The sequence below is a fragment of the Bufo gargarizans genome, chromosome 4 (assembly GCF_014858855.1).
Source record: "Bufo gargarizans isolate SCDJY-AF-19 chromosome 4, ASM1485885v1, whole genome shotgun sequence".
NCBI classification, from domain to species: Eukaryota; Metazoa; Chordata; class Amphibia; order Anura; family Bufonidae; genus Bufo; species Bufo gargarizans.
In genome coordinates, this window is record NC_058083.1 from 433,217,881 (window position 1) to 433,233,995 (window position 16,115).

The 16,115-nt window shown below is 46.6% G+C and overlaps 1 protein-coding gene across 1 annotated transcript in view; it reads left to right on the forward strand.

The window, feature by feature from the left end:
* The first annotated feature begins 10,968 nt into the window (after nucleotides 1-10,968).
* The window catches only part of LOC122934982 (ectonucleoside triphosphate diphosphohydrolase 6-like), a 48,818-nt gene continuing 43,671 nt past the window's right edge, over nucleotides 10,969-16,115 (forward strand). The window contains exons 1-2 of the mRNA XM_044290677.1: nucleotides 10,969-11,056; nucleotides 13,835-14,073. Of these exons, the coding sequence (XP_044146612.1) occupies nucleotides 11,049-11,056; nucleotides 13,835-14,073 (247 nt within the window). The 5' untranslated portion in view covers nucleotides 10,969-11,048. The remainder of the gene's footprint in view (nucleotides 11,057-13,834; nucleotides 14,074-16,115) is intronic.

Sequence of the window (16,115 nt, forward strand, 5' to 3'; positions counted from 1 at the left end):
CAGCGAATAACGGACTGCGGTGCGGTGGGCTGGGCGCTAACTGATCGCTAACTACCTAACCAAGGGACCTAAACTATACCTAAAACCTAACGGTCAATAACAGTGAAAAAAAAAAGTGACAGTTTGCACTGATCACTTTTTTCTTTTCACTTGTGATTGACAGGGGTGATCAAAGGGTTAATTGGGGTTCAGGGGGGTGATCAGGGGCTAAAGTGTAGTGTTTGGTGTACTCACTGTGAAGCCTGCTCCTCTGCTGGATCCAACCGATGAAAAGAACCAGCAGAGGAGCAGGCAGCCATATAACAGATCATATTTACTAATATGATCCGATATCTGGCACTTTGATTGGCTTTTTTAAAAATCAGCAACCTGCCAGCCGCGATCATTGGCTGGCAGGTTGCTGACGAAATACTGCTGTGCGAAATGCCGGCGCGAACTGCGCATGCGCATATTCGCGTCATCTCGCGTCTCCCGGCGCGAACTGCGCATGCGCATATTCGCGTCATCTCGCGTCTCGTGTGCGCAGCGCTGCCACCTCCGGACCGCACATCTGCGTTAGGCGGTCCGGAGGTGGTTAATGGGGTTTTCCAGGAATTCAATACTGAAGGCCTAGCCTCAGGATAGGTCATCAATATTTGACCATCAACTGTTTGAAGAAGCCTCAGCGCTTCCTAGGCCGGTGACCTCACGTTTATTGGTCCTATTTCAAGTGAATGGGGCTGAACTGCAATACCAAGCACAGCCACTATACAATGTATGGCGCTGTGCATTGAATGCTATATAGATATCGGCAGAGTTCAAGGCACGTCGCAGAGGAGGGAGCGGACTGGAAGGCTCCAGTGGAGGTACTGGGAACAAGATAAGGGGCGGTTTTGAGATCTGAGGAGAAGTCGGCTTGGGCTCCTTGAGCCTTTGGTGATGCTCCGCAAGGCATTCTCATTTGCATACCAAACAAAGTTCATTTTCTGGTGTTCTGAAAGATCAATAACCCAGTCAAAGGTATTGTTTTAGTCATGTTACACAGCACTAGATAGCATTGCCATGGGTACAAGCCGTGACAGACTCCCTTTAACAATATATATTTCTGGGTGGTTCTGGAAGGTGATGGCGGACTTTGGCAAATGACTGGACATTCATAGCAATCCGTACTTTTCACCCTATAAGACGCACCGGCCCATAAGACGCACCTAGGTTTTTGAGGAGAAAAAATAAAATAAAAAATATTTTGAATATGTGGCTGACACTGTTATGGGGGATATGTGGATGACGCTGTTATGGGGGCAAAATTCCAAAATCAGACAGCTCACGACCTCAGTATCGATGTCCGCACGGGAGAGGAGCAATCCCCATAAGATGCATAGGAAATGATCCCAGCAGACGTACTGCTGGGATCACAGAACGCGTTTCGGCATGTCAGCCTTCCTCAACTGCACAGTATACACTGACGCTTTCTCACATTTTATAGACATAGGATCGCAGTCACATGATCATGACATCATCAATCAATTAGTAACACAGGAACTGACATCACTAGCTAATGGTACAAACACCTGACATCCTGATTCGTGTCCTTCCAAGTTAACATGAGGTCATGTGTTTTTAATTTGTTTTTCACATTTATTATTTTTTGCAGAGTGCAATGCCACGGAGTTAACTTGGAAGGACACGAATCAGGATGTCAGGTGTTTGCACCATTAGCTAGTGATGTCAGTTCCTGTGTCACTAATTGACTGATGATGTCATGATCATGTGACTGCGATCCTATGTCTATAAAATGTGAGAAAGCGTCAGTGTATACTGTGCAGTTGAGGAAGGCTGACATGCGAAACGCGTTCTGTGAACAGTTTAATAAAACATATTCTGAAGAGCAAGTACGTCTGGTGGGATCATTTCTTATGCACTATTATGGGGGCATTTGTGGATGGCACTGTTATGGGGGCATCTGGTGGTGGCATTGGTATGGGGGCATCTGTGGATGACACATAGCATCTTATGCTATGTGTCATTCACAGATCACCCCCCCCCCCCTATAACAGTGCCCCTGTGTAGTGTAAATGACCCCCAATACAGAGGGTGGGGGCCGGCATCGAGTTTTGTAATGTCAGCGGCGCCCGGTGCAGTCACTGTATTCTATTGCACCGGGCCCCGCTCACTGTAGTAATCCTATCTATAACTGTGGGCATTGTTTAACTATAATCTTCAATCCATTAATCTTCACTTACTAATGTCCGTATCAGGCAGGAGGCGGGCGGTCACTGGCAGCGTAACTCATTATGTCAAGCGCCCACGCCGCCTGCTCCGCCCACTTTATGAATGAAGCAGGTGGCGTGGGCACGTGACGTGGTGAGTTACGCTGCCAGTGCCCGCCCGCCTCCTGCCTGTTACGGACGTTAGTAAGTGACGATTAATGGATTGTATTGGAGATTATTATAGTTAAACAATGCCCACAGTTATAGATAGGATTACTACAGTGAGCGGGGCCCGGTGCAAAAGAATACAGTGACTGCATCGGGCCCCTCTGCCGTTCAAAACTAGATGCCGGCCCCCAGCCCCTCCTCCCTCCCCACTGATACATCCACGACTGCGCTGTGCAGCATGCGGTCGGCAGTGTATCAGTGTAAACTGCAGCATTCGCCCCATAAGACGCACAATTACTTTATTGAAAAAAAACGTGGCAAACAAATTCTATACGGCAGAAGAAACTGAATTTACAGCAACATTTCTAGAGGCTTCAATTACACAGACGGCGACCAGAGTATCGGAGCCTCCTCTGCCCTGCCAGTATGCATCAGCTTACCGTATAGGAAAGTGCAGCAAACTGTACAACGTATACAGAGGGCCGCTGTGCAGTGCCATATGGGTGATGTGCCAATGTACAGATTCCATCACAAATCTCTGTCAGAGGTATATGCTTTGATTGTACATCCAATGGTAGGCTCAAACATAATGTATGCAGAGCCTGATATAGCCTTTTTTTTAAAACCAAATTGAAAGGGGTTCTCTGGGATTTTGATATCCTCTTACCTTTAGATAGGTCAATCAATATGTGATTGTAGGGGTCTGACTCCCAGTACTCCCATCGATCAGATGTTTGAAGAGTTTACCGCTTCCTAGGGCAGTGACCTCAAGTTCATCGATCACAAGTCCTATTTGTAGCTCAGTCTCATTCAAGTGAATGGGCTGGAGCTGCAATACCAAACACAGCCACTATGCAATGTACGGCGCCGTGCTAGGCATGTTCTGAATAGGCCGCAGCAGTCACTGAAGGGCACCTGGAAGTCGGACCCCCATCAATCACATACTAATGATGTATCCTGATAACAGGCCAAATAATATAAAAATCCAGGACAACCCCTTTAGCCACCTCCCGACTGCCTAACGTGCCGATGCGTCCGGGAGGTGGTTGATTTGTTCCTCCTGGACGCATCGGCGCGTCATCTCGCGATACCCGAGATTTCCTGTGAACGCGCGCACGCAGGCTGGAGATGTGATTTTTTTTTAACCCCTAAAGGTATATTAGACGCTGTTTTGATAACAGCGTCTAATATACCTACTACCTGGTCCTCTGGTGGTCCCTTTTGTTAGGATCGACCACCAGAGGACACAGATAGGTCAGTAAAGTCGCACCAAACACTACACTACACTACACACCCCCCCCCCCGGTCACTTATTAACCCCTTATAAACCCCTGATCACCCCATATAAACTCCCTGATCACCCCCCTGTCATTGATCACCCCCCTGTCAGGCTCCGTTCAGACGTCCGTATGATTTTTACAGATCCACAGATGCATGGATTGGATCCGCAAAACACATACGGACGTCTGAATGGAGCCTTACAGGGGGGTGATCAATGACAGGCGGGTGATCACCCATATAGATTCTCTGATCACCCCCTGTCATTGATCACCCCCCTGCAAGGCTCCATTCAGACGTCCGTATGATTTTTACGGATCCATGGATACATGGATCGGATCCGCAAAACACATGCGTACGTCTGAATGGAGCCTTACAGGGGGGTGATCAATGACAGGCGGGTGATCACCCATATAGATTCCCTGATCACCCCCTGTCATTGATCACCCCCCTGTCATTGATCACCCCCCTGCAAGGCTCCATTCAGACGTCCGTATGATTTTTACGGATCCATGGATACATGGATCGGATCCGCAAAACACATGCGGACGTCTGAATGGAGCCTTACAGGGGGGTGATCAATGACAGGCGGGTGATCACCCATATAGATTCCCTGATCACCCCCTGTCATTGATCACCCCCCGTCATTGATCACCCCCCGTCATTGATCACCCCCCGTCATTGATCACCCCCCTGCAAGGCTCCATTCAGACGTCCGTATGATTTTTACGGATCCATGGATCGGATCCGCAAAACACATGCGGACGTCTGAATGGAGACTTACAGGGGGGTGATCATCCCATATACACTCCCTGATCACCCCCCGTCATTGATCACCCCCCTGTAAGGCTCCATTCAGACGTCCGCATGTGTTTTGCGGATCCGATCCATGTATCCATGGATCTGTAAAAATCATACGGACGTCTGAATGGAGCCTTACAGGGGGGTGATCAATGACAGGGGGGTGATCACCCATATACACTCCCTGATCACCCCCTGTCATTGATCACCCCCCTGTAAGGCTCCATTCAGACGTCCGCATGTGTTTTGCGGATCCGATCCATGTATCCATGGATCCGTAAAAATCATACGGACGTCTGAATGGAGCCTTACAGGGGGGTGATCAATGACAGGAGGGTGATCACCCATATACACTCCCTGATCACCCCCTGTCATTGATCACCCCCCTGTAAGGCTCCATTCAGACGTCCGCATGTGTTTTGCGGATCCGATCCATGTATCCATGGATCCGTAAAAATCATACGGACGTCTGAATGGAGCCTTACAGGGGGGTGATCAATGACAGGCGGGTGATCACCCATATAGATTCTCTGATCACCCCCTGTCATTGATCACCCCCCTGCAAGGCTCCATTCAGACGTCCGTATGATTTGTACGGATCCATGGATACATGGATCGGATCCGCAAAACACATACGGACGTCTGAATGGAGCCTTACCAGGGGGGTGATCAATGACAGGGGGTGATCACCCATATACACTCCCTGATCACCCCCTGTCATTGATCACCCCCCTGTAAGGCTCCATTCAGACGTCCGCATGTGTTTTGCGGATCCGATCCATGTATCCGTAAAAATCATACGGACGTCTGAATGGAGCCTTACCAGGGGGGTGATCAATGACAGGGGGTGATCACCCATATACACTCCCTGATCACCCCCTGTCATTGATCACCCCCCTGTAAGGCTCCATTCAGACGTCCGCATGTGTTTTGCGGATCCGATCCATGTATCCATGGATCCGTAAAAATCATACGGACGTCTGAATGGAGCCTTACCAGGGGGGTGATCAATGATGGAGGTGATCAGGGAGTCTATATGGGTGATCACCCCCCTGTCATTGATCACCCCCCCCTGTAAGGCTCCATTCCGACATTTTTTTGGCTCAAGTTAGCGGAAATATATATATTTTTTTGTTTGTTTTTTCTTACTAAGTCTCATATTCCACTAACTTGTGTCAAAAAATAAAATCTCACATGAACTCACCATACCCCTCACGGAATCCAAATGCGTAAACATTTTTAGACATTTATATTCCAGACTTCTTCTCACGCTTTAGGGCCCCTAAAAAGCCAGGGCAGTATAAATACCCCACATGTGACCCCATTTCGGAAAGAAGACACCCCAAGGTATTCCGTGAGGGGCATATTGAGTCCATGAAAGATTGAAATTTTTGTCCTAAGTTAGCGGAAAGTGAGACTTTGTGAGAAAAAAAAAAAAATCAATTTCCGCTAACTTATGCAAAAAAATAAAAATTCTATGAACTCGCCAGGCCCCTCATTGAATACCTCGGGGTGTCTTCTTTCCAAAGTGGGGTATTTATACTGCCCTGGCTTTTTAGGGGCCCTAAAGCGTGAGAAGAAGTCTGGGATCCAAATGTCTAAAAATGCCCTCCTAAAAGGAATTTGGGCACCTTTGCGCATCTAGGCTGCAAAAAAGTGTCACACGTCTGGTATCGCCGTACTCAGGAGAAGTTGGGGAATGTGTTTTGGGGTGTCATTTTACATATACCCATGCTGGGTGAGAAAAATATCTTGGTCAAATGCCAACTTTGTATAAAAAAATGGGAAAAGTTGTCTTTTGCCAAGATATTTCTCTCACCCAGCATGGGTATATGTAAAATGACACCGCAAAACACATTCCCCAACTTCTCCTGAGTACGGCGATACCAGATGTGTGACACTTTTTTGATGCCAAGGTGGGCAAAGGGGCACATATTCCAAAGTGCACCTTTCGGATTTCGCAGGCAATTTTTTACACATTTTGATTGCAAAGTACTTCTCACACATATGGGCCCCTAAATTGCCAGGGCAGTATAACTACGCCACAAGTGACCCCATTTTGGAAAGAAGACACCCCAAGGTATTCCGTGAGGGGCATGGCGAGTTCCTAGAATTTTTTGTCGCAAGTTAGTGGAATATGAGACTTTGTAAGGAAAAAAGAGAAAAAAAAAATCATCATTTTCTGCTAACTTGTGACAAAAATAAATAAATTCTAGGAACTCGCCATGCCCCTCACGGAATACCTTGGGGTGTCTTCTTTCCAAAATGGGGTCACTTGTGGGGTAGTTATACTGCCCTGGCAATTTAGGGGCCCAAATGTGTGAGAAGAACTTTGCAATCAAAATCTGTAAAAAATGACCGGCGAAACCCGAAAGGTGCACTTTGGAATATGTGCCCCTTTGCCCACCTTGGCAGCAAAAAAGTGTGACACATCTGGTATCGCCGTACTCAGGAGAAGTTGGGGAATGTGTTTTGGGGTGTCATTTTACATATACCCATGCTGGGTGAGAGAAATATCTTGGTCAAATGCTAACTTTGTATAAAAAAAATGGGAAAAGTTGTCTTTTGCCAAGATATTTCTCTCACCCAGCATGGGTATATGTAAAATGACACCCCAAAACACATTCCCCAACTTCTCCTGAGTACGGCGATACCAGATGTGTCACACTTTTTTGCAGCCAAGGTGGGCAAAGGGACCCACATTCCAAAGTGCACCTTTCGGATTTCACCGGTCATTTTTTACAGATTTTGATTGCAAAGTACTTCTCACACATTTGGGCCCCTAAATTGCCAGGGCAGTATAACTACGCCACAAGTGACCCCATTTTGGAAAGAAGACACCCCAAGGTATTCTGTGAGGGGCATGGCGAGTTCATAGAATTTTTTATTTTTTGTCGCAAGTTAGGGAAATATGAGACTTTGTAAGAAAAAAATAAAATAAAAAAATCATCATCATTTTCCGCTAACTTGTGACAAAAAATAAAAAGTTCTATGAACTCACTATGCCCATCAGCGAATACCTTAGGGTGTCTACTTTCCGAAATGGGGTCATTTGTGGGGTTTTTCTACTGTCTGGGCATTGTAGAACCTCAGGAAACATGACAGGTGCTCAGAAAATCAGAGCTGCTTCAAAAAGCAGAAATTCACATTTTTGTACCATAGTTTGTAAACGCTATAACTTTTACCCAAACCATTTTTTTTTTTTGCCCAAACATTTTTTTTTTATCAAAGACATGTAGAACAATAAATTTGGCGAAAAATTTATATATGGATGTCTTTTTTTTTGCAAAATTTTACAGCTGAAAGTGAAAAATGTCATTTTTTTGCATAAAAATCGTTACATTTCGATTAATAACAAAAAAAGTAAAAATGTCAGCAGCAATAAAATACCACCAAATGAAAGCTCCATTAGTGAGAAGAAAAGGAGGTAAAATTCATTTGGGTGGTAAGTTGCATGACCGAGCGATAAACAGTGAAAGTAGTGAAGTGGTTAACATATTCCTGGGTCACCCATAGTTTTCATAAGAAAGTTTAATATGGGATCTATAAATAATCACAAACATATCTGTCTGGTTACCAAAAAAAGCATTTTTCTCTGAAAGTTATTAATCATAAAATAAAAGCCAGAAAACCAGGTTTTACAAGTTTCCCTTGATGTGGCCGGGTCAGAGTGATCGTGTCAAAGCAACCAAGAATGGTTGGCACCACTCAAATGTCAAATGATGCAACAATGCCAGCCACCCACTGTACCAGCGGGAAGAAGAGAGGGCGTTTCACACTAGGGCTTGTATATCCGGCAGATGTCTAACACTAGTGTAAAACTATCCTGGCCATTATCAAGGGGGACATGACACTGTCCAAAAGTAAAACTGTCATTTTTGTCCATAGCAACCAATCCCGGCCTAGCATACATTTTTTGCAGCTGTAAGAAATGAAAGCTGTGCTGTGATTGGTTACTATTAGCAAAAAAGACAGTTTTGTTTTTAGACAGTTTCACAAATCTGACCCTATACACTTTGGGGCCGGATTATTATTAAGATACGGCACTTTTGTGGCATGGAAAAGTTGCAACCTGCCGCGTTCGCAACTTTTTCAATGGCACTTGTGCAACAAATTTTTTACGCAAGTGCGGTTTCTCCGCTCGCCTCACCACGCCGCTAAAAAAGGGGAAGTGGTGATGACGGAGCCAATAGTTCCGCCACATTTATCATTTTCTACGCCAATTTTCGTATTCCGGGCTGTGATAAATCTGCTCCTTTGATTGCAATCACTACCCAACGTCAACTGACATCACTGATAGGCCTCATGCACACGACCATATGTGTTTTGCGGTCCGCAAAAAAAAGGATGACGTTTATTTTGCGGATCCGTTTTTTTTGCGGATCCATTGTAATAATGCCTATCCTTGTCCGCAAACTAGAAAAAAATAGGACATAAACTATTTTTTTTGCAGAGCAACGGAACGGACATACTGATGCGGACAGCACACGCGTTTTTTGCGGACCCATTGAAATGAATATGTCCGCATCCTATCCGCCCAAAAAAACAGAATGGACACGGAAACAAAATATGGTCGTGTGCATGAGGCCTTAGGGTCCATTCACACGTCCGTAAGGGTTTTGCAGATCCGCAAAACACCGACACCGGCCATGTGCGCATGGTCGGCACTATAAAAGAAAATGCCTATTCTTGTCTGCTATTGCGGACAAGAATAGGAAATGTTCTATTTTTTTGCGGAGCCGTGGAACGGATGTTTGGTGTGTGCTGTCCGCAACTTTTCCGGCCCCATTGAAAATGAATGGGTCCGCACCCATTCCACATAATTGCAGAACGGATCCGGACCATTCATACGGACGTCTAAATGGAGCCTTAGCTGCACTAAAACCTTGCATATTCCGTACACTTGCACGTCACCGACACTGTGATGTGAAAGTAAACGGAACGTCACTGCTGCAGCAATGCCCTGTCCTCAGGATCAGACCGCCATCTACAGAGATTGGCTGCAGCAGTCACTTGCCATATACCGACACGCCTACGCTGTAGTTTGCAGCAGCAGGACTGGACAAGCACCGCAGAGAACGGTGTTAGAGAAAGGGGTGAGTATCTCGGACACCAGAATTGTAGCGCAATTTGTGCCAGGGTCCTAATATTGATGACCTACCCTCAGAATAAAGGGGGTCTGATACCCCGCATCCCTGGCGATCAGCTGTTCCCTGTGGTCTCCACTGCTGGAACTAGAGCCAGATGCACAGCTCCTGGCAAAGTGAAGGGGCCGTGCTGGGTTCCTGCAGGTCGACTCCTATTCAAGTGAAAACTCGCTAGTGTGAAAGGGACCATTCACACGTCTGCAAGTTGCGGATCTGCAAAACACGGAGACCCGCCATGTGTGTTCCGCATTGCCGGCACTATAATAGAAATGCCTTTTCTTGTCCGTGGCTGCGGACAATAATAGGACATGTTCTATTTTTTTGCCGGACGCGGAACGGAAGTGCGGCCCCATTAAAAATGAATGGGTCCGTACCTGTTCCGCAAAATTGCGGAACGGATGTGGACCCATTTTGTGGACGTGTGAATGGACCCTAAGGGATCATGCACACGAACGTATTTTCTTTCCATGTCCGTTACGGGGTTTTTTTGCGAAGCGTATGCGGAACCATTCATTTCAATGGGTCCGCCAAAAAAAACGGAATGTACTCGGTATGTATTCCGTTTCCGTACTTCTGTTCCAAGATAGAACATGTTCTATTATTGCCCGCAAATCACGATCCGTGGCTCCATTTAAGTCAATGGGTCAGCAAAAAAAACGGAACACATATGGAAATGCAGCCGTATGTCTTCCGTATCCGTTCCGTTTTTTTGCGGAACCATTTATTGAAAATTTTATGCCCAGCCCAATATTTTCTATGTAATTACGGTATATACCATACGGAAAAACGGAACAGAAACACAACAGAAACAAAAAACGGAACAATGGATCCGTGAAAAGCAGACTGCAAAATACTGAAAAAGCCAAAGCCATAGGTTGTGTGAAAGAGGCGTCATACTCATACAGCTCATGTCCAGCACCCTCAGGTTGTGCTCTATATGATGATGGTTATTCTATAAGGGCATTCTATATGGTGATGTCTATTGTAGTGTCCTGCCCACGATGCCCCCTTTTTTGGGGTTATGGAAATGGCCACCCTAGCAGGGGGTATCAGAAGACCCCCACCAATCAGCCGGAGTATAAACCAGCACTATAGAGATATCTCTGACCTAGTTACAATCCTCCTCTTTCCAAACAACCTGAAGTGAACAGTGCACATCACTTCTTTCAGACAGGACAACCTCCCCCATCATCCCCTGCACACAGAGGATCACCCCGCGGCTTCGGAATGCTGACGGTGACCGAACGCGACGCCGCAGCTGGACTCAGACAGCAAGCTCCTCCCACTTCCTGTCTGTTCACGTGACCTCCCTCCCTCTGCTCCCTAGCCTATGAGAGCAGACGCTTTGCTTACGCTCCTCCTTCTCACCCCTGGGGATGACGTACGGGGGGCGGGGCAGTGATGTGGAGCTTTTCCGTAGTGACAGGAGCAGCGGCCGGCACCGCCAGCCCTATGGCTTGTGACTATGAGCAGGTAAGTGGTGGTGACAGGGCTGCCCCTCTGCCTTTCTCATATCAGAACCGCTGAGCAGATAACCGCCTGGTGTGAATGCCGGCATTCATTCACTTATTGGGGCACATAAAGACATCCCTCCCTGGCATTGTCCCTGTCACTTTTCTGAATTGTAAGGCAGTGTGATTTCCAAACTTTGCCCCATTTTCAGTGTAATCAGGTCACAGATGTGACATCACTATGTTTATAATTTTATTGCCTCTAACGATTTTCTCCTTGCCGGTGTAACATTATACCTCTCCACCTCGTGAGATTTCCCTGCCCTCCTCACTTTCGCAGGCGCACAACGACGGGTTAGAGAAATTTCACAACAGAGTGCGCATGCGCCGGGAGGGAAAATTTATGGGCCAGTGCGCAGGCTCGTGATCGGATGGATGTTCTCAGCTGGACACCAGCCGACACTGCGCATGCGCTGGGAGCCTCACCAGCGGTTAGGGTAGGGAAAAAGCACTGGCCCGTACGTAATTTTTCCCTTCCCTAACCGCTGGTGGGGCTCCCGGCGCATGCGCAGTGTCGGCCGGTGTCCAGCTGAGAACATCCATCCGATCACCGCGCCTGCGCACTGGCTCATAATTTTTCCCTAACCGCCGGCGAGGCTCCCGACGCATGCGCACCCTGCTGTGAAATTTCCCTAACCAGTTGTTGTGCGGCGCCGCACACCTTCTCACGTCATGTCCGGTGCGACCGGAAGTGACAAGGGTAGGGAAATCTCACGAGGTAGAGAAGTATAACGTTACACCCTGCCGCTTGGAATCCATTCTGCAGCCCACCGTCTGTACGCCGTACCGCTAACCTCTGACATTACGTGGGGCTTCAGTTGTAGGATGAGTCCAAGTGTCAAAGTTAAAGAAGTTTTTAGATAACTTTTATTTATAATGAAGAGTTCCTCTACTTGCAGGTCTACTGTCTTTCAGTTTTTCGTCAAATTTAAAGGGGTTGTCCAGTTTTCCTCTTCAGTTAATTGCTTAAAGGGGTTCTGCAGTTTGTTTAAACTGATGATCTATCCTCTGATCGGTGGGGGTCCGACACCTGCTGATCAGATGCAGAGGATAGATCATCAGTTTAAACAAACTGCAGAACCCCCTTTAAGTATCATTTGCGCTATAATACACGTGAGGTATCTGCTTCTATGAAAAACCACATTGATGTTCCATAATGATCAGGAGAACGGAAGGAAGGGGGGCAATTGCTGTTTACAGTCCCCGGCTTTCCTGGACGTGTGACTGGCAAAGCTAAAGAACGAAAAACAAAATCTTGTCTCCCTCCCTTCTATATCACTACAGAAGTAGCCACATTCACTATACTGTACAGTAGGAACCTGAGCGACAACCCCTGTGTTGGCTGAAACTGTTGTCAGCTCTTTGAATTGCCCGTACTCCGTAGATGGCTTTAGACTCGGGTGTTCGTTCAGCCAGCAGCTATTCCTCCAGTCTCCACCTGTACACATGCACACTCTGCTCGGCCAGGCATGCTTGTGTTTTTAATGGGGAGAGCGAAATTAGCTGCCATATCCTTCTAGCTGTGGCTTGGAGCAAATGATCAGGAATGTTGAACTCTAGTGTGCCTGATCCTTTCTCCTTGGTGTCTGTGGAGAGTTCAGACTCCTGCTTAAATTGATGGGGTTCAGAAACTGTCATCTGGCAGCATTAAGGTAGGTCCGCACGGATGAGAAATGCTGCTGAATACAGTGGCAGGTAGGTGGATCCGATTTACAGCTCTCCTCCACCTGTAACATTTAAAATCTTCACCCTGAAGGGCCCTTAACACGGGCCGAGAATCCCAACGATAATCGCTAATGAGCGTTCATAGGAACGCTGTTTAGCGATGATCTGTCGGTGTGAATATACTGCCGATTACCTAAGGAATCCGATCGTCTGTCGTTTACCGTCAGCAGATCGCGCTGTGTAAACAAGTCAGTATGGGGAAGAGCGATGGCATTAGTGATCGCTCCTCCCTATACTGTGGAGGAGATGGCTGTATGTAATAGCAGTGGTCTTCTCCTCTGACGAGCAGGCAATGGCCAGGAAGCTGCTCATCTGTCGTCCCCATGTAAAGGGACCTTATAGGAGCTTTAGTCAGTGAAGAAGGACTGATATACATTGGTGATCCTTTGTTAGGGGAGTATGCACCGATAATATTTGGCCAGCATGTCGAGGGTTAACACACTTGGGCTGTATCCACACGACAGTGAAAAATGTCCGTCATGCGGCCGTTTTCCGAACCGACTAAAGTCTATGGGACTATTCACATGTCCGTTTTCTAACGGCCAGTGAACAGCGGCTGTCACAAAATAGGATATGTCCTATTTCTGGCTGTTTTCGTGGCCAGACAGATACCATTGGAATCAATGGGCCTGTTTTTAAACGGCCATTTAGATAGGTGTGTAAGTGAAGGGCCTTTCAGGGGTTAAAATAAAATTTCTAAAACTCCCACTTGCTATACACTGAAGGCAGCAAGACCTGACCCCCCCCCCCCAGCGTTGTTTGTGACGTCAGATTACGTGCCTGCAATACGGAGCAAGTGTGTGTTTTTTTTTTTTTTTTTTTTTTAACGGCTGTCGAAAACGGAAAGGCGGACAGAAAATGGATGAAAAAAGGCTATGAAAAACTGCCAGTTTATCTATTTTTAACGTCCGCCTCTTTACACGCGGTGTGGATGCTCTTCCGCCCACCCCTATGTACTGTGTGTGTCGCATTATTGTCCAGGACTTTGAATATAAAAACCTTCAATGTTTTTCAGTTCTGAAACGACAACCATGAAAATCCCAAAGCTTCCGTTCCTCCTGCTTCTTGCTTTGTGCATCACGCTGTATATCAGCTACCTCCGATGGAATCCTAGTGTCCAGATGGATAAATCCGAGTCAGACCTGAAGAACGCACCTGGAGCTGTCCGACGTGAAATACTCTACGGTATAATGTTTGATGCTGGGAGCACAGGAACACGAGTGCACGTCTACAAGTTCAGTCAATCATCCTCCGGTAAGAGATCCTGTATACAAACTTCTCATTGGTGAGCCGAGGCTGCCAAGAATCTAGCTTAAAGGGGTTATCCCATGATTAATGTAAAGAATGAAAATCAGACATCATATAGGACATGACAGTCTCTTTCTAACATTTGGGAGATTTTTTCTTTTTTTTTGCAAACCCTCACCTCCTGGACAGACCTACAAAGGGGAGCATACTTGCCTGCTCCCCGGCGATGGGTCCTGGCTCTTTCACTCCCCAGCCTCGGCTGCCTCATTCAGGTCCCCCGTTTTCAACATCTGCTTGGACAACACTGCAGCCAGTGACCTGCTGACTTTGCATCATGTGACCACTTTTACATGGTGTAAGGGCAGCAGGTAACCTCTGCAGCCAGAGTTCGGCTGCAGTGGTGTCAAAGCAGATATTGACAGCGGGGGATCCCAGCTAGGCAACCAAGGCTTGGGGAGCAGGTAAGTGTGCAGATCTGGGGTATGCCCAAAAAAAACAAAAAACAAAGGTGGCCAACCCCCTTAAAACCTGACTGTCTAAGAGAGACCGGTAGGGATGTGCTGTCTGACAAACTATGTGGTTGTTAGGAAATGTAGCCCTAACACCTAGATTGTTAGCCTTGCTTAAAGGGGTTTTCTGGATAGGTCAGCAGTATCTGATCGTTGGTGGTCTGGCACCAGGACCTTTGTCAGTCAGCTGTTCGAGAAGGCAGCGGCGCTTGCAGTAGCGCTGCGGCCTCCTCTCTGCTTTTCCTAGATCCGTGATGACATGTTGATCAGTCACATGGCCTAAGCGCAGCTCAGCCCCATAGAAGTGAATGGGGCTGAGTGCGATACCAAGCACGGCCACTATCCAATGTATGGCGCTGTGCTTAACAAGGCGCTCACAGGAGCGCTGGCGCCATCTCAAACAGCTGATCAGTGGGGGACCCGGGTGTCAGAGCCCCCACCGATCAGATACTGATGACCTATCCATTGGTTAGCTCTTCAGTATTAAAATCTTGGAAAACCTGCATTTTCTGCGGCTTTATTGTACAGAGTTGCGATGCTGATCTATGCAGGAATATCAGGGCTATTACTGTTCAGTCATTAGTCTCTTTTGGGTTAAAGCTTGTTAATAGGAATTCAGGAAGCCCGGTATATGTACATTTAGTATAGGCTGAATCATAGGACAGGATTGCCAGGACATACACAGCTGCTGAATCAGGATGTTTCCTATAGCAGACCCAGGGATCACGGTGTGCTTTATAGAATGGAAGTCACAGGAAGTAGGACATTTGGGCTGCTGCTGTTTGAAATTCTTAATGACGTCCATTGGTTTTCCCAGCCTGCTCCGCTTATCTCAGTATATTAATTGTATGCAGAATTTATTAAGGGGTGTGACGAATAGATTATTCCCTCCTTTTGCTACTCTGATGGATTTGTCGTAGCCGCTAGTCCTTATTTACTTCAAGGGAATCGTCACCTTGAAAATAGTGTGATCTGCAGGCAGCATGGTATAGCGCAGGAAGAGCTGAGCAGATTGATATATAGTTTTATGGGAAAAGATTCCATATAACTTGTCTTTTCTTCATCTAAATGTCGGCATGTTCTGAGCTCAGGAGTCATGTGGGCGGTCCTTCTCTTGCCTTTGTGATAATGCATAGACCAGTAGCTGTCAGTCGCTGACCGCCCACAGCCACCCCAACTGTCACAGCTTCTTACAGTAGGTATATGTTCACACAACGGATTTTGAAAATCTGCCTACAAAATTCACGAAACCACGTCTGTGTGTGTTTCCTATTTAAATGAATGGGAGGCGGTTTTTGGAGCCGATCGCTGACCGCGCGTACCCTATACAGAAACTGAATCAGCCGAGGTCGTCAACATATCCTACCAAAACTGTATTTTAAAGGGGTTCTCCAGGAATTAAGAAAATGAAAATACTTAAACATTACTTTATTATAAATATATTTCCAAATACATTTCATTAGTTATAATAGCTTGTTTTGTCTAAGAAGCAACATTTCGAGAAATAAAATGGCCGCCGTCCTATTAGTACACACAAAA